The sequence below is a fragment of the Patella vulgata genome, chromosome 4, assembly GCF_932274485.2.
Source record: "Patella vulgata chromosome 4, xgPatVulg1.2, whole genome shotgun sequence".
Classification (NCBI taxonomy): Eukaryota; Metazoa; Mollusca; class Gastropoda; family Patellidae; genus Patella; species Patella vulgata.
In genome coordinates this window covers 65,161,536-65,185,196 of record NC_065882.2, presented here as the reverse complement: position 1 = coordinate 65,185,196, position 23,661 = coordinate 65,161,536, and the positions used below count along the sequence as shown (strand labels likewise).

General features: G+C 35.8%; 1 protein-coding gene across 1 annotated transcript in view; it reads left to right on the top strand.

The window, feature by feature from the left end:
- The window catches only part of LOC126818790 (cholecystokinin receptor type A), a 53,871-nt gene that overhangs the window by 12,856 nt on the left and 17,354 nt on the right, over nt 1-23,661 (top strand). The window contains exons 3-4 of the mRNA XM_050546358.2: nt 243-463; nt 21,489-21,633. Coding sequence (XP_050402315.1) covers nt 243-463; nt 21,489-21,633 — 366 coding nt within the window. The remainder of the gene's footprint in view (nt 1-242; nt 464-21,488; nt 21,634-23,661) is intronic.

Sequence of the window (23,661 nt, the reverse complement as noted above, 5' to 3'; positions counted from 1 at the left end):
AATGTGTCAAGATTGAAGTTTATTAATGTTTGTGTTAGAATACCCACCATTTGACTTTATATTTTAAATTTCGAAATAAAATTCAGACATCCCGGATTGTCAATATGTTATTATATGATGAAGTTTATCAAATCAGTTTGAAAAAGTCATGGTTTTACACATTAACCCAAAATAATACAGATTTTGATATTCGCAAATCCAGTAACGATAACTCTCCATAATTCTCTATTTCTCTACTTCAGGATACAGAAACCAATCTGTATTATAACAATGCTTCGTCTGTGGCCGTTACTCTTTGTGGCGATGCTGGCATTCCCGATTCAGGACGTTTACCATATGCAGTCTTTCAGTTGTGTCTCTTATTTGCAATTCCCGCCATCATCGTGGTCTTCTGCTACTCAAGAGTTATTTGGATTCTTTGGCACAGCACTAAGCAATTACAGTACATGGCATCTACCCAAAAGTAAGTATATTAACTGTATACAATTATACAAAAATTCAAAATATTTTAATTATAAATAAACGTAAATGGGGATTACAAAGCTAATTCCAGTATGATGTCAGCCATTAACAATGCCATTAACGATACGTTTCATGGACAAGTTATTGAATTTCACGACCTTATGAACAATCGTACAAAGTCATTACTTTCCCCCGTAATATATTCCCAAGCTTTAATTTCAAAATATAAATAGTAGGGTAACCAGAAAACAAAATTCCCTACGAACTGTCGTGTATCATTGTCACACGCTCTGTAAACGGGGGAAGTGAAGGGGGGGGGGGGTAATTATGCGATTTATTATAGATTACCTAAGAAATGTGCCTATAAAGTCGCCACGACTCCCGTATCCTGCCCACGGAAGCACAAACTGGACAAATATTTGGTCATACAAAGCCCACACAAATCAATACGAGACTTGTATTAAGTTTCAAATACGCAATTTCACCAGTCACCACAGAGTCGATATCAAATAAATGACATGCCACCAATGACAAATAATTTTACGTGGGTAAATTATTGATAGTTCACCGATATATATCAAATCATGACAAGTCATGGTGCATCAACAATATGTCCATGCAAGTATTAGCGACAATCAATTACAATAAACTGCTAGAATTTAGATGCTACTGACAACCACAAAAGCTTCTGCATGAAATACATCTATTAAGCAGCGGTATTTTTCTACAGAATCCATTAAGATATAATGATGCGAATAAAGCCACTTAGGTTGCCTAATCATTAAAAGTAAAGTGGTTATTCCACAGTAAATGAAAGTATTTTCGTACACTTCATTAGCTGTAAGAACATCTGAGTTGTCTTACGTCATAGATCTGTGTTTTAAGACACCTTAAATGTTTTGTCTGGAGATCTCCAATGTGTGACAGATACAAACAAAGCCCGCAAGGCAATCGATTTGGAAATTCGTTTCAGCTCTCGGGTATGTAAGCGATTCTAAGGAGATTTGATTTTTGGTAGTTAATGCACCATCATTATGGCTGATAAACGTCTGCGATCTCCGACCGTAAAGTTTGTTGTATATTCTGAAGCCAGTGATGATCAATAGAAGCCATTGATTATGCTTTTGACGCAATGTTAAGGGTTGTTGAAACAGTGTTTCTAAAGAGACGGGTGACATGGAATGTTAAATTGTTCAAGATTCGCCTTGATCCTGTTAAAAGAGGATAAAGCATTCGTCTAGACATTTCTTTAAACTCAAATTACCAGCTGCTTGGATCATGGCTTCGTGGTTGTGGGTCGTCCAATAAGCCTTTCAGACTAAGCAAAGATTTCTTCGGGTAGAGGGTTTTCGGGTTAATTGAACATCAATGATCTATTTTCTGCCACAAGTCGTAATTGAGGCAACTAATATCCCATAATACACTAATTTAATAGTCAATAATAGCAAAAGCTTAAAGGCTAAACATTATGCATTCCTTTAATCACACACACAGTTAAGGTTCTCTAATGGACCTGGAAGCACCGATAGATGAAAGCCTTGCTAACGTGGAATTTTACATATAACCCAACCAAGGAATTGTGTGAACAGTCGATTATAGTTTTCTCCGATGTGACACTACAGCGCAAGATGCATCGCCCGAAATCCCATTAGGATGTAGTATTGACCACTTAACTACTGAGTGAAGGAGAACCGCACAACACATCAAAAAATGTACGGACACGACACACAATATATACACACATTTAAACAACAAACATATACCAAATCCGGGACCAGTCGTAAGCTTCGCAGGCTTCACTCAAAATGAAAACATACTAACAATACTGGACACAATATGCGGTAGTTTTCCCCGATGTTGCGTCGCCTGAAATCATATTAGATTTATATTGGTCACAATAATAACAAGTTCTCATAGATTACAATGCGTAGTTTAGTATAGACCAGGGAACAGATCAGTATGCTTTAAACAAAAACCCGAAACAATAGGTGATGTTTCTGATGCATATAATATATATATATATGGACATGAACAATGACTTTATTTTTACTTGTTGACAAAATAATTAGGTCTCCTACAAAAATCAATCCATTGGTCCTTAAATCACCATCAACTTGTTTCTTATAATCATGATTTGAATTGACACCACACTTTCATCACATAGCGGGTTAATTTGCCCGAGTTTACAGTAAACGTATGTACCCTTGAAAAAAGACATAGTATTTTTTCAAAATATTATTGAGCTATCAGAAGTGGGCCGTAATTGATCTCATTAGACCGAATTTGTCTACTATATTAATATGTAGTTCATACTCTTTTATGACGAGACAGCAAAATAAAACCCTTCAGGACAAACACTTTAGATGGTCGAATAAGTAAAAAAAACACAATTAAGTTGTTCACAATTAATTTTGTTTTCTAAAAATCGAGTTGAAACCACATCCCGATGCGTTTCCAGAAAAATAAAATTATCTTTCTTACCATAAAACTAATGATAATCGCTCTCAACATGGTTGGTGCAAGACTTGAAATGCTGCCATTACAAATGGCTATTTATGATTTTTCTATTCAGCACACGCAAGACGTTTATCACTAGCAATTGGGCCATTTTAACCCGAGAAGTTTTTTGTAATGGAAGCAAAACAATTTATTTAGTTTCAAGGTGTTTGGGAAAAGATTGATGTGTTTCTTAATGAATATTGCCAGAGGTTTTATTCTAGGCACATTTATGTATTAACGTTCAATTGTTTTACCGATAGCCATATTATGAAACTAGTTTGTTAAACTTTATTGGGGATCACGATGGCTAAGTGGGTAAGAAGCTGGCTCGCTAGCCTGGAGGTCGGGTGTTCGATCCCTGCATAGGCCGAGAAAGTTCATCCAGATTTTCCGGCGTGCTTCCCCCTTGTCAGTGATGCCGGACGGAGGGCCTAACAAGAACAGCTGTCTAGTCGTTCGGATGGTACGAAAAACCGAGGTCCCGTGTGACAGTTGGAATTCGATAAAAGAGTAGTCCATAGTGCCGCTGTCCGGGCAAAATTTCCCTCATAGCACGCTGTATGACGTATGCCCGTCTTCATTAGCCCAGTTCAGAGCAGAACAGTAGAACGTTAAACCCCATTTCATTCATTTCTTCCTGGGTGAAACTTGGTTGGCGGAAGTAGCAACTGTTGGTCCGTTGCGGACATTCCTTATAGTTTACGCAATTAGATTGGTAGTTTGGTTTATTCGGAAATAGATTTAATATTTGTTTTATATTTGTTCCTGACCCCCAAATGGGTAACAACATCTGGATTATTCAGATATTCAGAATTTACTAGAAAAGATATGAATGGTGATCTGTACGTTGACAGATGGTTACGGTACGGTGACATCTAAAATAGCATCAGTGACATTATCCATGGGCTGATTTCTATTTCTATCTGTGTTTTAAAAACATAATGCAACATATATGACCTTCTCTGGCATTAATTATTCAAGACTCCGAAAGGCAGATGTTCCAAATTCTTACATCAGAGATTCGATTCAGTACCAAAGATGTTTGTAATAACTGTGTGAACTCCTCAATTGAAATTTTATCAGATGTTTTAAAAGGACAGAAACATATCCTGTCTCTTGCACGACACTCGCAACTTTACTAGTTTAATGTATCTTTTTGTTTCACACGGGTTTAAGATAGCATCGACGCCAATGATAACATACCAGATGTTTAATACAGTAAGCTATACCAACCCCCTGAAGTGGTATCAGGTGTTTAGAAAAGTAAGCATGCCATACTTATTATTTATGAAATAGCATCTGGGCAATGAGATTATCTTGCTTGGTGCAATCTGATAATGTGACATTTAAATAAAATAATATGAAAACATGGGTCGCTGTCAACTCCTCGAAAAATGTGGTTATTGTCTTAACGTATAATCAATAAGCTTGAAGCTAGAAAATAAATTGAATACTGTTATGCCTAACAACTATTATTGTTTTCTTTCTACTTCAGCAACAAAAGGATATAGATTTCAGCTTTAAAATAAAAGCGATCGCGTTTCTTATTAAGTCGCTTGGCAATACTTCAATTCAACAATAGATATAATAAACCCAACTCATGTACCTACTTTTAAGACAAGTAGAAAAATATGTTTAAATTACAATATAATATATATAAGCTTGTTATTTAAAAGAAATAGGAGATTTAGACAATATGCACTCATACACGATGACCCTCACCCTCGATTCAGATTTCTGTGCAGGATTTAGGAAACAGCATATAGATCAGCAGTTAAGCCTTATCAAACATTCGAAATGTTTGGGGTTTAACGTTTGATTTTCTGCACCAATCGGGCTCATGAATATTGGCGCGCGCTATGAACTGTCTGCATTGATTGACCTTTCCGTTTGTTCATCATTGAATTCCAGTAGCAAAAGTTGGTGGTTTGACGTCTGCTTCCACAGTAATGATATCGCAGACAATCGAATTCCAATCATCAAGGGATCTTTTACGTGCACGACTAGACGTTGTTTCCTTGCCAGAAACTTTATCCTCCATCACTGACCAGGGGAAAGCAGGCTGCAGAACCTAGTGACATTTTGCTTCGACAGTGGCTTTTTCCGTGTATTCATCATCGAATTTCTGTAATAGTAGCTGGCGATTTAACGTCTGCTTTCACAGAAGTGGTATCGCAAACAATCAAATTTCAGCTATCATGGGTTCTTTTATGTGCACGACTAGCCGCCGTTTCCTTGCCAGACCCTTCACCCTACACCCCCGACCAGGGGAAACCAAACTGGAGAATACTGTAGGACCTCATCGACTGGGTCCAGAGCAATGCCTGTTGATCTACCGATGTTTCCCGTCAAGAATTCAAACCAAACTATCAGTGACATACTTGTACAACCTCTGTGTAATTACTATCACAATAGCAGCATCGCTAGTTTTAATATGTCTGATTGTTTAAGCTCTGTTTAGATTCTCACCAATAACGTAAAGCTACTAGTCGTCCTAGCCGTAACGGTTTATACATTTTGTTAGGTTGACTAAAATTTCGGAAGATAATAATACGAAATATATTATAAATCGACTGGGCTGGACTTCGGGAACACTTGAGTCAACTAGCACTATTTTACTATACAGCAGGACTATCGTATAGATCTGCAGGGCACTGGGTTATATCGAGAATGAACAAAGCTTCTTATAACGATAAAGAGGAAGTAAGTTGTAATACCTTCGCGATAAATGTTTATCTGAATCTGAATCTGTTCTTATCTCTAAAAATCCAATTTTCTTGTTTTGCTTCCTTCACTAAAGTATTCTTCTTATCAACAAATCGGTGATATATTTATTATTAATAACCAGTTTATTGCGCAGCAAAATATTTCACACACATAAGCACTTAATATTGATAAAAAAAATTCATAATTTGTTGTTTTACTTTTACAATCGCTCGGTCATTCGTAACTGTGCTTCTGAAATGACAAGAGTGGGTGTTTACTTCTTTTCACTTGTAGAAATACTAACACAATTATAAAGATATATACTTTCTCGACAGTAGCGAACCTCGGTATCGACCGGAAACAAATCCGAGTTATTGGTGAAAATTTACAAATTTTATTGTAGGGACCACTTGCAAGACGATGAATTGCTGAACGCTAGCGTTACCGAACTACTTGTGACTTATGCTCGAATTGCGATATCACAGTCCGTCTAAATGGTTGGCCGTTTGTAATAATTAAGTTGCTTAATTTATTGTGGACATATGACCCAAACTTGGTCTATAATCCGTGTTTTCCTGATTACAAGGCCCAACAGATGACCTAATCATGCTGGTTAACCGTATTAAGTTAACTCCATTCAATTTTTCATGACAATTTCTTCTTTTTAAAAAATAACACCACAATACCTAACAGATTCAATAACCCGCGTTAGAAAATCTTAATATTTGCTTTTTGTGTGTAATGAATGAAAATAAAAACGCCTTGACACTTGACGAAATATTGAATGAAATAGCTTCTGTTGATTCAAGACGAAGTTAATTATAAAATTATATAATGTTGTTTTTTTTAAATGCAAATGCTGAAGAAGGCCTTTAGATTGATAATAGTGAAACCCACACAGGAAGAGGTATCTTGATAAGCCATTATAGAGATTGGCCAAGTTGTATTACCGGATGACTATTTAAATAGAACCCAAACTTGGCAAATAACTTGTACGGTGATCTTTAGGGCTATTCACAATTTATTCCCCTGTTTTGTCAATATTGTTGAGCCATTTCTTTAAAAAAAATCCAAATCAAAGTAAGTTTCCGATTTATAGAAGAAAAAAGTGAGAGAGCGCACATTTATCTGATTAAATTTGGTATTCAAAAATGACCTTTATGCCCCTTTGTTATTTCTCTCTATATCGTCAAAAAGTGTTGGCCATTTCTTTAAAATACCACGAAGAGTGGTAATTTCTAATTTATAAAAGAAGAAGTGGATAGAGTAATTTATTTTATTTTTTTAGATGTTCCATTGCATCATAATACAGAAATGACACACTCGGAAGAAGAATGAGTATCCATATGATAATTGAAAATCTATCAATCGGACACCCACAGTTTCCATTATGATCGTTTTTGACACACAAATAAATAATATTTAGTTTTCTTTTAACAAAAACATTAGCATCGTGTACAATCTAAAAAATTCTTCCCTGACAGGAAACAAGGAGCTTGGAAACTTTGCTGATAAAGCTAATGCTTTACTTGTCCTATGTCAAATATCAAACTAGTTTACACAGAGCCTATGTGTAGTCTAAGAGTAAAGATCAAGCAATAGTGGACTTATCGGCTTATCGTGAAATTCTTTCGTCAATATTGAACAAATTCTAGAAAATATTAATGAATCTGGAAGTGACAGGAAGATTTTTGGTTTATTTTTATCCGGTTATTTTAAGAAACGACCTAAAAAAAACAAGCTCTGTCAGCAGTTGATTATCTTACCAATCTGTACGAAGAGTTTGTTCTGATAAATAAACTATTATTAAATAGATATATCAGAAAATTCGATAACATTTGTATCTGTGTAACGCCCCTCATTCGCTTATTTTTATAGTTACAATATCCGTGGTGATGTTTCCTTCTATAACTGAGCGACTCCTACGCTCAGACATAATATTATTATCGATGAATTCACCATATTATGTTTGTGCCGAAATGACCTAGTAGATCTCTCTCTCTCTCTCTCTCTCTCTCACTCTCTCTCTCGCCCCTCTCTCTCTCTCTCTCTCTCTGGCTTCTGAGTTACGATGCTACCCATCGTGAAATAAATCCGTATAAATCCATAGACGGCCGATAAAATTAATAAAGAACCCTTTAGAGTTTTTAAAATGTCCAAATGTTAAACTTAGTGTAAAATGCTACAAGACAGACATTTTCTCTGTTTAAATATTAACTTAATGTCCATTTTAAGGATATTTTCTTTCTTATCGATTTGACCACTTGGCTAATCCAATATTCTTCTCACGAATGGTCACTAATAAGTAGTGAATATTGATTTAATATTAGTAGAAGCTGTAAGTGATTTAAGAAAAGACCTTTATAAAACAGGGCCAGCCGTCTTGACAGAAAACAGCCATCTTCAGGAAAGCGATGTGTTGAAAAAGTCCCCTAAGTTTATAAACCCAGCGGAAACCCGCCTCGCAGTGCTTAAGAATGTAGACTAAGAGACTCGTATGGGGTGTTATCTGTCATATTTAATGAACGCCTTGGACAAGGATTTCTTAGTCACGATAGTACATTATAAATTTTCAAAAGTGCGAATTTAAAAAAGAAATAACGACAAAGGCCATAGCGCGTTGATTTAATTAGCACGACGATTGTCATTTTACTGATAAAATTATCGCAACGATCGCAATGTTGATACAGATTGTAGGGACGCTTTTAGTTAAACATAATTAAACATTCGAGTTAGATACTCTGTTTTATTTCATAGAGATATTGATAAGGAAACAATAATGTTTATAAAATATGGCTTGACCAGAGATTGAACCTTATGAAAGTCAATAAAATATGATTAAATGTTGAAATGGTCTACTGATCCTTAGCCGTTCCTCGACCATAGTTCCCTTGTATCATTTAGATCCGCTAGCCTTTAATTTGTTGTAGTTACGCTAAATCAGTTCTCTGTCTCCTGGAAACCATCTTTACTTCTCACTCTTTCTCTTTATATGACAGTTTGTCGTTTTCACGGTCATTAGTCTGGCCTTCAACGGTTTAAATGGTTGTGTTGACACAGGATTAATCGCTGATGATTAGCAAATAAATGTCGAGAGCAGCATGGACAAATCCTACATGCAAACTAACCATTATAAATACTTAAATCATTACCAGGAATAAAAGGTCAAAAGCTCTGATGATGGAACAATTCCTGGTATTGCGATTCCAATTAATAACGTACTTACATCGTTAACAATCATTTATCTTTTCTGATGCTTCCTAAGCATGTGTAGGCTTTTAGTCGAGATACGTATTGCACGTGAAATGAAATGGGGTTTAACGTCCTACTGTTCTGCTCCTAAACTGGGCTATTGAAGACGGGCTATGAGGGAAATTTTGCCCGGGCAGCGGCGCTACGGCCTACTCTTATGTCGAACTCCAACTGCCAAGGGATCTTTACGTGCACGCCAATATGTTTGTCATACATATTTTTCAATAAAACTTATTAGCTCTACATGCAGGGCACTTGGGCACTTTTGTCATCTGTGCAAATAAATAATGTGTGCGGATGGTCAGAAGAAATCCACAGGTTCCAAACTGTATTAGTGTCTGGATAACCACTTCCATATAGTTACCAACTTTATAGTGGTTTACCTAGTGATTCATACAATCAAAGAATCTAATTGAATGGGTTATGTAACCTTGTAAAGCAATATTTTGATTTGGAACTTTCAAATAGGAAGGTTCTTCACGTGTTGACACAGTGTGCTATAATCTTGGACTATTTTTCTTTTTAAAACAGCTGTCTGTTAAAGTTTCTTTTTATAAACAAACATCTTGCTATGAGTCAAAAATTGTTTTACGGAATAAAATGGCACTATTATTTAATGCAGCCTTCTACAAATCAAACTTTAAAAGTTGTTCGGAGTAGTGATTAGCAATCGTTGGAATAATACATTATACAAGCAATAAGCAAAACAGAATATTTTAACCACTGTTTTTAACAGTGTTTGGCTGTCTTTTTTTTGTCATTTGACAAGTTTATATGCACGTTTTGCTAGGAGTTATGTAAATGCGGGCTTTTATAACTTAAATCAATGATGCACTTTCTTTATCCAACAGCGAATGTAACTACAATGGAATAAAGGACATTCATTTTGTTGCCATCTTCTCAGCATTTAATCTATCTGTCGTTCTGTTTCTTTTTCTTTGAGCCTTCATAAAAAGTATTTAAAATGAGCGAAGATTTGTTTCTTTAGCATGAAGAGAATTATTTCTAAATCATAAGAGTTCTACAAATATATTTTTTATCAGTTATGGATGATAATTATGTCCTTAAAGAAAAATAGCTGTTGAAAGTCTATATTTCCTGACTTTGACGATTTATAGAATATGTTGTAAATGTGTGTGTATATGAGGCTATCCCCCCTTTTTGTACTGTAGAAATAGAAGTCTCATCGATCACTAAAGAACAATAATGGAACAGTTTTGGCCAGGTATAAGGACAATATGTTTAACTCTTTCACTGGGTGCTCTGTAATTGAATGATTGAATGAATAACGGTCTTTAAGTGTTTTTTAAAGTTTATTTGAAACATACGAAATCACATTTTCAAACAGTAGACATTTATCGTGATTGGAATCTGAATTACAGGTTGTGATTGATCAATTTCGAGTTTTAATGGAAATAATCTTGAAAACAGATTCTCCTAGACGAATCATTTTCATGAAGAAAATTGTTATGAGACCGAATGTCCTTATAAATGACCTCTGTGAAAAGTAATTCTTGAACATAGATCTGTCTCGTTTATGACATATTTGGATCATTGTGAGTTTTGTAAATTTAATCAAGATATGTATTAATCAATTGTTACGGTGTCGGTCTCAATTTTCTAGGTGTATCAATTTGTTGGCTTGAGTCGAATTTCATTTATTGCTTAGACATATAAATTGATATTATTTTTATGCAATATGTGTTCCAGTGTCACTCGAGTCTGTCTTCGGATATTTATTACGAACTGTTATTCTATGAGTGCTGAAGCTAAATATAGTATCCCGGTATAAGAATAAAGTTGGTTTGGATACTTATATTATGTTCAAACTCTGGCGCTCTTAATATACATATATAATTCTGGACTTAAATCTGGTTAAAACTGTGACAAAGTGATCTATAACTTTTATTAAATTGAACTTATTGACCTACAGCTGCTTCTTGATAATATATATAATATTGACCTTTTAACTCTGTATGCACTTTTCTAAAGTCACGATTGCCTATGTTGTAATTAAACATGTAATTAATTCAATATGTCCTTTACAAGCTACACGTCATGATCTGTGTACAACACTCGGCAGGACTTCAAAGAGAATGTAGTCGTGGTCAGTGCATCATACCATGACCTGATAATGACTTCAAAGGAAATACGCAGTGCAGTTACAGATATCATAATATTCACAATCTGATAAATAAACAATACCATATATGATGATCACTCTTATCCATTTTCCCTAATTGTTGGACGCTATATAAGCAGGAGTTTACTGACAGTAAGTCAGTCTCTGTCCATAATATCATATTCATTGTATTGGACGTTAAATCTGTAATAAACAACAACAACAACGACAGTAAGTCAGACTTGGAATAGAGCTCCTCCCGAATTATGTCTATTTCATGTTCTTAATAAAGGTCTTATCAATTATGCTCATCTTCTGTTATCTGAAGTTTTATCTCCATTTTGATATTGTTGTTTGTGGTAATTTACATGTAGAAATTTAATCACTTGGAATACTCCGAAATTCTGAACAATTTTGTTTGACGCCTCCGATGCGGGTATAATATATTTCTTTAAACTGGCAATAATGGCAGCGATTATATTGGAAATTTGCTATACATCATAAAGTTCCTTAGTCTTTGGAGACTGTACAAAACGCCGACTCAGGTTACCTACCATTAACACAAACATCAACAACGTAATAAAAAAATAGATCATTAAAAATGCATTATAGTTGTTAATGTTATCTAAAAAAAAAAACGTTTTTAGTTGAATATCATCATCCATAGATAACTGGCTGTTTATGAATAATTGTTATTAAAAGTAAAAGTAAATTTTGGCCAGGTCAAGAGACTTCGATATATAATGATAGAACATGTAATCGAAGAGTTCTGTAGTCGGGACGTGACTCAGTGAGTATGGCGAGGGCCCATTGTCCAGGAGGTCTCGTGTTCGAACCCGATGACGGCCGTGAGAGTCTGGCCACGTTTGCCTTTGTCAGTGGTGCAAGACTGAAGGTCTGGCAAGGAAAGGTTGTCGGGTTGTTATGAAAGACGAGGTCTACTCTTCTATTGTTGATTTTAATTCCTGACGAAAATTCTCCCCATAGCACATTGCATTCCGTGCGTATATCCGTGCTTTTTTTAGCATGCTTTGTGCTGAAATTTATTTCATTTCTAGCAGGAACAATTATCGCACACCGCTCCTTGCAAACACATGAGCATTATATCAAGCGACAGTCTTTGTTTTCAACATGAATGGGCCAGACCTTGAGGCTGTGTTCAAAGAAAAAAATATTAAAATTAAAAAAATATCTCAACTGAAAAAGGACGAGACAAAGACATGGGTAAGGTCGGTATACCAGAATAGCAACTTAGCTGGCGATTTCGGCGATTTCATGAATTCGTCAATACATTCATTTGGTTCCTTGTGTTACAAAAAAAGCCACAGTTTATAATTCCCTTGAACTGATAGATAATTAAATTATGAAATGGATTTGTGTTTAAAAGTGATAAAGTATAGTGTTTGTCTACGATTAAACACCTAGTTAATACAATATACCGGTGTTACTTTTCTGTCAAATAGCCTTTTAATTTAAGAAAATTGGTAGCAGGAATGGCTGAAGAGGTTTTAAAGTGTTCTATGATGATCGACCTGTTTGTTGATTGGGTAATGTAGATGTCATTCAAAGAAAAGATTTGTTTTATGAGGAACAATATTAGCTTTTACTGTTTCCAATCCAGACAAATTAATGGCCAAAAGACAATTTATAACGTAAAGTAAAATTTTATTCGCCTTCTCTTGAGGCCAACTTTCTCTTATCTTCAGCGCTAGCTTCTGTTTTTGGACGCAACTTCCCGTAAATCGTGTTCGTATATAGACATATAAAAGATCATCGCAGCTTAATAGAACAGTAACTTGTAAAGCCTCCCCTGATTGAATTATTAATGGACTAAAAACTTACATTGATTGGTTGCATGTCTAGACATTTTAAGATCTTTATTTTGTGAAAAAAGTTTTAAAACTATCTCTATGGACAGGTAATAAATTTTAGATTATTGGCCACCCTAGTAAACTCTGATAAATTTTCCCTTTGTTATCAAATTACACAGGCGTAAACTTACTATCATTTTATTCGGACCTCTGTGTAGGATGATGGATATTGGTCTGGCTAGACAAGACCTTAACCAACGACTGAAAAAATATCGGACACTGGGATGATTTTCTAATAAATCTCGAATCGTTCGAGGTATGGGTATAGAGTGATTGTGTCACCTTGAAATTGTCCTTGTGTAAAATAAACAGGTGCTGTTGAGGCCCCAGCGAACTATTATAAAATATACTAGCTACCAAATCAACAGTTGCAACAAAATTGCGTGCATTAGGTCATTTGTGAGCGTGTTGATCCCGTATTTGAAGGATGTAGTCCATGTTGCATGAAGCACATACTTAGTAACCAGATCTAGCTCGCACTGGGTCTTGTTGATCGCTATAACATGCCCTGTTGTTACAGATACCACGATGATGTTGGTCGCTGTTGCATGTTTGTGTCTGTTACAGATATCACGATGGTGTTGATCGCTGTAACATGTTTGTGTCTGTTACAGATATCATGATATTGTTGATCGCTGTAACATGTTACAGATAACACGATACAACCTATGCGTGCCATTACAGATCTATTTGGTTCAAAATAATGTTTCAGTTTGGAACCAGGAAGGTGTTGTATACACTTGGTAATTTTCTTGTTATTGTTCTTGAGGCGATGCTCTTTGAAACAAGCCAAAGGCTCCGCCAATTCCAGTAAGATCGATATGAAAGATAGTGGAGATAACGTCATAGTAGGTTCCTCTGGTGCATATAGTACGTTCTTACTTTTTATCATAGTCGACAGGTAATGCTAAAAACTGCATGAATACAGGGTACTGCTTTCCATTGTGGAATGTTTGTTATCTGGCAATTCCAACAGTTGTCGTCAGTAAGGTTACATTATTTTTTGACCACTGGTTAGGGTAGACTGTGCTTGCTACTTTTCTATTAGAACCCAATTTGTAAAAAAAGAAAATAGGAGCTTTCTAAATTTACTTTCATATAGTATTAGATTGAGTGCACGCAAAAGTGTCTGAATTAAGAAAGATTTGGTTTCTAGATAAATTTAGCATATATCAGACAAAGGCATTGTCTTCGGAATACAAATCTTATTTAGGGCTATCTAAAACCAGCGTTTTGCCGCAAAGTAATTGAATGTTGCACCCTTTAGTGTCATTAACCACGTTTATTGTCCGTTTGCAAACTATTTTCGTTCTTGGTTATTACATTTTTCTCTCAAATTTCGATTGCACAAACTTCTACAAAATGAAATAAATAACAAGATAATTGGCGATTATGTGGTAAGTAGGAACATCGATCGGTGAATGTTATCATTGTGTGAGTAGATTCAGAGATTATGACCAGCTGAGGTCTTTCAAATCTTCCAATTCAATTATTTACTTGGTACCTTTCATATCCAAATCACAAATTTCTAATAATCTACCGATTCAATTATTTACTTGGTATCTTTCTTAGAAAGCATATCCAAATCGTAAATTTCTAATTGAATGTGCATTTCAATTTTAAACGTAAATGTAACATTACCGATATGGCGATAATATCTCAAGGAAAATCATGACGTCAAACAGTATACTTTGAAATCTGGACAAGCATAAGGTACAGTGGTTTATTACATAGCAATCCCCTGCTCATATACGATTTGAATTGCAATGGAACTATTTTAATGTCCCGGTTCCAAATTCCGCCGATTTCTCAATCCCGGTTCATTTGTCAGCGGATGTCACGGATAGTCAGGGTCTTCTCGTAATCACATTGGCTTGCACGAAAAAGAACACTTGACAGCTGGAATTCGACATAGATAAGATGGAGACCCCCTTGTCTGCTTCCTTGCACTGCGCGTAGCACAATAGAAAAACATCGGTAGTCTGAAAATGATGTAATATCACAGTTATTTTTGTGTGTGTGTTGACTGCATACAATAGCCACTCCCATCTATACTGTTGTGTTAATGTTTTGTAAAAGAGGACCAAGGTATAGCGAGGAAGCTGGGTCAATCCCGACTTAATAGTCTATCTGTTAAGCGACTTAGTTATATAACTCGTAATGACCAACGCACAGGTGGTAAAAGGTCAAAACATTAGCTTAATTACTATCATGGGTCTTACAACGGGAATTGTAACGTCAGAGAAAGGGATTAGTGTTGTCTGAAGACCATTTATCCTGTAAAGACAATAACAGTAGTTTATAAATATCAGTATAATTACTTCAATACCAGATGATGCAGCGCCATGAACATTTACTTAAAGTGACATTTTCTCGAGTAGTTCTATGAAACAATATATCTTTTTAATGGCTATTAACACCCCCGCCCGTCCAAACATTCTTGTGAACACACTTTAACCATCAAATTTTAATGAAACTAGCTGGCTGTGCTGCCTACTCAAAACTTTGGAAGATATTGGGCGCAATTTGTCAATTATCTGTAGAATTATTGATCCTGACTTAGACATTGTGGATCAGAATTTAGTGGCTTTTGGCATATAAGTTGATTTATATCCATGAGGGGCTAGGTCGAATTTTTGCGCCGTGCCACAGTACGTCAAAAGAACGGAACTTATTGTGAATTATAACAATGAGATATCATGTGGGATGCTCTGGTCTTAGGCTTTGGATATATCATTGTCCATAATTTAATAGTTCTCTATAGTCCAATCATAGTCATAATCTTCGTTAAACTGCTGCGAATTGCAAATTCTACAATCGGGTCTACCTATTTTTGTTTGGCGTTATTTTGCAAATGACCTATTTATATAATATTTTCTTTACCATGACAAACAAATCCTCGCATAAGCTGACTCTTAACTTGAAGTTACACCCTTAGCCGGTCATTTGTTGACATTTTGCTATGACGCAAACAGTGTGACCGGTCGACGGCATATACCAATTCCTGGTTGCCTGGTTATGGGTTAATGTAGTTGAGAAAGTGGTAATTTTCAAAAAGCTTGGCAATTGAAGTCCCTCACTTCAATTGACTCTTTCAGATCTCATCCTTATGTGAAAAAAATGTGTTTCGTAGTGGGAATTGATTTAAATACGTTCTGTTTTTAAAACGTTTTCTTTCTAAGAGCAATAATCGTGTTAGCACCTTGCCTTTCTGTTAGTTGTCAATGTTTGATGTCCCGAGGGATTCCCATTCCGCACTGTGTCGATACCATCCACTGCTAATTTCTTCCTTATTGAAAACTTAAGTTGTCCTACTTACACACACAGACACTTGACTCTCTCCAATAAAAATTGCTACAGAGAGTACACATAATTAGTCTTAAACATTATTTATTTTACGCGCAAGGGCATGTTAAATAATATTGTTAGCTGTAAACGGTTTGAATATGAATTTCATAACCAGAGAATGGTATTATATATTTTGGCTCCCTCTAGTAGTTTATTCCACTTTTAGAACTGGCGAAATTATCAGCAAGTTTAAAACACTGATATATATTTGATATTCAACTGTTCGTTTCCAGAAGCTAGGACGCTGGCTCATTTACAGGAGGTGTTGGCCGTGAACGTTCTCCCGGATTTTCCAGTGTGGTTTCCTTTGTCAGTGTTGCAGGACGGATCCCGTGTACAAATTAGCGTGTACAAATTAGAAGCCATAATAAATTAAATTCGGTATAAGAGTAGGCATAATTTTCCTTATAGTACACTGTATAGTGTACACCTGCCTTCATTACCCCAATCGGTTCAGACAAGTTGAGCCTTAACCCCCATTTTATTTCATTCTTATTCAGATTATTTGCGCCATCAATCTATTGTATTACATTTTAAGTGATTTCTTCTGGTAAAGGTTAGATATCTTGGTCTGGACTACTGGCTCATGTTTCTTAAAAATGGTTTCTGCATTGTTATTATACCGTCTCTTTCCAATTATCTTCTGATAGAGTATGATGGATAAGTCTGAAAATCCATTTTATTTCTTCTATATTTTTTGAAATAATATACAAAATTCTACAAAATAATACTCAAATTCCTTTGTTCGTAGTAATTTAATAGCGGGCGCTGATGAATATTGGTTGGCATTTAGATGGCCGTTCTATCAATTTCAACTGTTTTAAAAGGAAAATCGAATTGCTTCTTTTGGGTTATTAAATGGTACAGTGAGTCTCTTGGGAAATGCGGTATGCATATGAATTAGAAATTTGGAATATTCTACACAGGACAATTTTTATGGATGTCCTTCGTTTTATTTTTCAAATCGCGTGGTCCTTGAACTGAATGTCATGAAGTTCATCATCACTGTACACACGATAACCTTCGTTCATTATATGGCTTCTTTTTACGGCGATTATGGAAAATCAGGCGTATCACTGACTTCATTGCTTCTAATTAATTCGTGTATAGTGGAACCCATCAAAGCTACTCTATGTTCTTTTGATGGTGGGCACGGTACTGACCATATATCAAGAACCCGCGTCCAATTAATTATTAGTGTGGCATGAATAGGTTTAGCTACTTACATACACCTTCAGATTGATGTGTCGGGTGGAAACGAATATTTGATTGATTGCAATTCAGTTGACACTCCACTTTTCGTGATATAACATCTACAAGATATTGTATTGTGCCGTCTGCTTTATTATATACCAGCTATAAAGTCTTCAAGCTGTATGGTATTGGCTATCTCTTCTACTTTGTATTCGTGAATTAATATTCCTTTCCCTTTTAGCGATTATATCCTAGGCTTGCCATGGGCGCTGACTGACCTGTCGCCATCAGCTATAGCAATTAGAATTACATGGAAATGGTTCCAAGTTATCAGTCTGCCCGTAACCATTCCATGACTGTGCGATTTTAAGATAAAATTCCTTTGTGTGACGTTTTAGACATTTCAGATCAAATGTTGGTTTGTAAGTTCCGACATGTGACTTATTAAACATTAAAGATCAAAACGAATATAGATTTGTAGTCAGTCAGCTAACATCCAGTGGAACTGTAATTCTGGAAAGTGTTTTACAAGAAACGTGGAGTTAAATTTACAAACTCTTGCACACATAACGTAGGCGACAAAACCAACGCATCAAAGACATGTACTGGTAGCTTTGTGTTGTCATATGTTTTTTATTTTTTGATATACACAAGAATCAAGAGGGTGGATAACAAATCTTAATGAAATATCACGATGGTGTTGATCGCTGTAACATGTTTGTGTCTGTTACAGATATCATGGTTGGTTTGTAAGTTCCGACATGTGACTTATTAAACATTAAAGATCAAAACGAATATGGATTTGTAGTCAGTCAGCTAACATCCAGTGGAATTGTAATTCTGGAAAGTGTTTGACAAGAAACGTGGAGTTAAATTTACAAAATCTTGCACACATAACGTAGGCGACAAAACCAACGGATCAAAGACATGTACTGGTAGCGTTGTGTTGTCATATGTTTTTTATTTTTTGATATACACAAGAATCAAGAGGGTTGATAACAAATCTTAATGAAATGTTTCAGTCTTTCTTGCTCACAAACAGCCCTAAAGCATTTGCGTTTCTTTCTCTGTCTGGTTTATGAGGGCGACTAACATTAAACGACGCCTTCGTGTTTTATGATAAAGCATATAATTTACTATATTGTCAAGTCATGTAGTGATACTCAGTTGGTCACGTCACATATTTTGATGTTACTTTTTGCCTTAAAGGAGAAGTTCAGTCTTTGTAAATTCTTTATATTGTATTCATTATCTGGTATTTAAATGGCTGGTACCTTACTCGACTAGAATTGCAAACGTTTTCAGTGTCGTCGTGAATCTAATTATCATACAAACAAACAAAAAGGCGCCTGTTCTAAAACCTTTATTAGTGCATTCACCACCAGTTTGTAGGCTTAGTCTTGGTTATGATCCGGACTGCTTTTTTCTGAAGTTTCTGAAGTCACTTAATTTTATTGTCAGGTAGATTGTACAAAAGTGAACTACAGTAGTCGAACAGGAACAGACATTAAAAGTTATTACATCTATAATTCTAACAAACAATACATCACACAGGAACATAACAGATTATAGACATTACGGCCATCGTCCTTATATAGGTCTGCTTCCATCGTTCTGTCTTGTACAGCGGTTCCCGTAGCGGTCTCTCAATAAGCTTGTCTCTCGGTAAGCCTGTCTTTTGGTAAGCCTGCCTCTCCCTGTCTGAGTTATGCTTCTACCTGAGATCATTTATAAGGTCAAGTTGTTATCAACAACCTTATTAGTATTTAACAGCCATTCACAAGTTATAATACATATTAGTAGCCTTCATTTAACGGGCCATCATATAATATTATCTAATAATACTGACGTGATGTCTTACTTACTAACTAACTTAATTATTAGATGTGGGATGCACCTGCCTATACTATTGTCTTACAGATATCAGCATTTTTGTCGTGTCACTATCAATGACAGATCTAATCTTTCCAATATTATAAATCTGAAAATTTATACTTTTACACATGGCCGAAATTTGTTTGTTCATTTCCAGATTAGAGTCAAACTAAACACCAAGATCTTTTTACACACTCTGTTGGCGTAACAGGGATATTGCCAATTTGATAGTTCTCTATTTTAGATTATAGTGGTTGCTGCCTGCTGTCGACTTTCATTATATCTGTCTTGTCATCGTTGAGTTTTAATAAATTTGAGTCAATCCATTTACGAATATTTGATAAACAGGCCTCAAATGGTTTAGAAGAAGGCTCAAAAGCTATATAAATTTTGGTGTCGTTTGTGTACAGATGGTAGTTAAGACCGTGTTTGCGAATGACATTTCCTAAAGATGTTCTGTATGTAGCAAATAATAAATGACCGAGAACTGAACCCTGTGGCACGCCGTTGAGTTGGGTGGGAAACCTTTGATAACAGCTGTCTGTGTACGGTTGTCAAGATGTTACTGGAAGAAGGTAAGGGCTAGTCCACTTACACCAAAGTTGTTCAGCAATCTTTTAAAAAGAATTTGGTGGTTTATCGTGTCAAACGCTAATACTGATGTTTGTTTCTTATCCATTTCGTTTAGTTAGTCATTTTGAACACGTAATAAGGTGGTTTCGGTGCTGCGTTGTTTTCTGTATGCAGATTGGAATACTTCATTGAGGTTATTATTATGCAAATGTCTTTTAAATTCGGATGCAACAGCTTTCTCAATAATTTTTGAATGAAAAGAAAGATTAGAAAACCGGTCTGTAATTCTTTATCAAGGCCGAGCTTTTTTAGTAGCGGAAATACTAACGCCTCTTTTAGAACCTCCGGCATACAGCCAGATACCAAAGAGGAATTTACAATATCCGTGAAAGCTGGAACCATCACGTCAAGACACCGTTTTAGTAGCTAAGTAGGAATGGGATCTAGAGTGCACAATGCTGGTGGTGATGCTTTGATGATCTTATTTATATCAAGATTAGATACGGTTCTAAATGTCGAGAGTTGCACACCAGCGTAAGTGTTGCTATCCTGAGAGTCAGAGAGTGGAATTGTTCCAAGACCTGATCGAATAGTTATATCTTTGGTTGTGAAAAAATTAACAAAATCATTTCCCGATTTACTGGGAGAGTCTAAGGCGAAATGGTTGTACACAGAGCTCCGTATTGAGGAAACTATATATTGATAGCCGTTTTTTCTTATTTCATTGACCCAATCGGTGCAGAATAGTAGGTCATTAAACCACATTATCTTTTACTCTATTTTCTTACGGTATTCAATAGCAAATAACACAGAATCTGAAACGGCTTGACTTCTCCTTTAAACATATTGCTTGGCACTAAACCCGGCAAGAAATCCAATAGAGATGACAATGCTTAGGATTAATTAAATTATTGTCGGATCATTAAGGACTAGATATATTAAATTGGATTAAATAGGAAACCCCTCTACAAGATTCAAGGATAAAATACTATTAGATATACATGTTTCTACCGGGTCGTCTTTGGCTTTCATGTGGTTTCTCCAGCTATAAAGTTAATGAATTAATAAACAGTGCCGAAGCCTGCAGCAATGGACACCGCGGGTTTAAAGACGATATCCGTTGTTGTATTGTCTTAATCTTAGCCTACAGATTGTTGGATATGTTTGAATTAAAGCTAATGCGTCTGTAGAAGAAAGGAATCGCATTTTTGCATGGAAATAGGTTAATGTTAGATTATGATCGTATCAATAGTAAAACTAATGAACACGTTCAAATTGGTCGACCTTGCATATTTCACAAACGATACCGACATTTTGTAGAAAGAGAATTAGGAACATAGCGAGCAGAATCCGACATTTAACATCGATTTTCTCTTAATTTGTGACTAGTCGAGAACGTTGCCTTTTTTGCAGGTTTCCTTTCAAACTTTGAGACATCTAAAAAGAAGTGTATAAGATTCAATTCTTCCTGTCATGAAACGTCTGAACACATTGAAAAGGAAATGAACCTGGGGTCTTGTGAATCAGTATAACATTCAACATTGACGAAGCATATAATTAGTAACACGCCATTTGTATCATTTCAGATGTACCAGTCAACGTAATGGTGTTACAAGAGAGAACGGTCAGTGGAGCAGAAGTTTAAATGATAGCTCTGCCAGCAACCCATTACGTGGCGGTTCTTCTAATGGAAAACAGCATTTGGATCCAGCCTTACAATCAAGGCAACAGGTACATTATTTAGTAGGTACTGTATTCTAACTTCTAGCATGCCACCACGAGGACAAACCAAAGCAGTTCGTCATTGGCTTTTGGCATTTTAATTATGTACAGTTTGTTAAATGTAAGTTTTTGAGTGATTACACGTTTTATCTGTGTTGACATGACTGGGTAAGATTGGACAAATTATCAGACTGACTAAATGAAAATTATACTAATCTGGTACTCCTAAGCAACACTTAGTCCCAATTATATACGTTAGTCAATGTTATGATTAAAGACGTCACAATTATGTTAGTCAATGTTATGATTAAAGACGTCACAATTATGTTAGTCAATGTTAATACTGATCCAAACAACATCGATAAATTTCAAATATTAGCCAAACAATTCTGAATCATAGGTGATTCCCATGACGCGTGTGCTTACCTGCTTCATTGCTTCTATCAGCCCCCACCCCCACTACTCCCTCACCCCACAAACATTCACAAACGCTTTTCTTTTTTTCTTTTTTTTTTAAAAATATGTACGTCCCATAACCGGAAAGTTAAAGCTATCTTAACATTTTGTCCGATTCTTTTTTGATTGTTTATCCCACTTCATGTGATTGGTCCAGGAACCATTTTACCCTGGACGGTAGTTATTATTTAGTATGTTTTATGTAACTTTTGTAGTCACCGTTTTCTTTAAATTACCGTTGACAGTTGTAATTTACAACAACTCCTAAATTAAAAGCTGTCATGTTCCGGTCCCCAGTTCGTCTATAGAAGCAGTATTGCATAATCTGCAGAACGAAATTGAAAAGTCGTATTCTATTGGCTTCATGTGGAAATTAATCTACCATCAGGGAATTCAGTATCTAATAACATAGGTGAACATGAAGAGAACAGGAATAACAATTTATTTTTGGAATATTTCAATATCCGTCCGACATTTTTATTTTTATTTCGTCCTAATTGTTATTGTACACGTGGTGTTCGTATTCGTTTAATAGTGCTTTTGTCTCGAAATATGTAGAACAAACAACGGTGGGTGTTCTTTTATTTTTTTGTTTTGTCTTAAACGTAGAGCAGACATTGTAAACTAGAAGTGTATATGTATTAATTGCTAGTAGTAAGATACCGCTGTATCAATACTATAGGTTGATTTCCAGTGCTAAAATACATTTAAAAAAACACATCATCAGTTCATAGACTCGGGATACACAGGTAGGTTCAGTGACCTACACTGTACCATGGGCGTCATACACGAACACTAAACGTAGAGGGAAACCCAATACATGACAATATTGTGGAATAGGAAAGGCGTCATTTCAATCGTAATATGGCAACCGCATGCATGCAGCGATCAGTTGCTACAATTATGGACAGTTTGCAGATCTTAGTATCCAACGGCAATAATGTCGACAGTGTGAACTGATAAGTTTCAGACACATGTGGAAGTTAAATAACGGAGACTAAGAATACAGCATTAAACGCTTTATTGTCCCACACTAGTTGTGTGCAGAGGCGGCGTCAGACTATTTGCCCCACCCCTTTCCCCTTTTTTTTTTGCCAACTGCCAACCTCCATTTTCTAAATCATTGGGACTGTACAGTGTCGTCCGTTTACTCTTCATGAAATTCACACTGTTCCGCGATTTGTTTTTATGTGCGCTTTATTGCACTAGTTGTGTGCAGAGGCAGTGTCAAACTATCTGCCTCACCCCCTCCCCCATACAATTTTTTTTTTTTTTTTTTTTTTGCCAACCTCCATTTTCCAAATCATTGGGGCTGTACAGTGGTGTCCGTTTACTCTTCATGGAATTCCCACTGTTCCGCGATTTGTTTTTACGTGCGGGCCTATGTGTGTACCCGTATGGGCCTCGTATTTTGTCCACTACCACTCGGGTAGGAAGAAATATTTTTGCGAGGCCCCAGATAAACACAAGATGCAAACACTAAAGTTAAATAGCACAGATGCCCGTCTAAAAATAACGCAATTTCAACACTGAAATCGCTTTGATCTACACATGTCATTTACTTAGCAAACACAATACAAA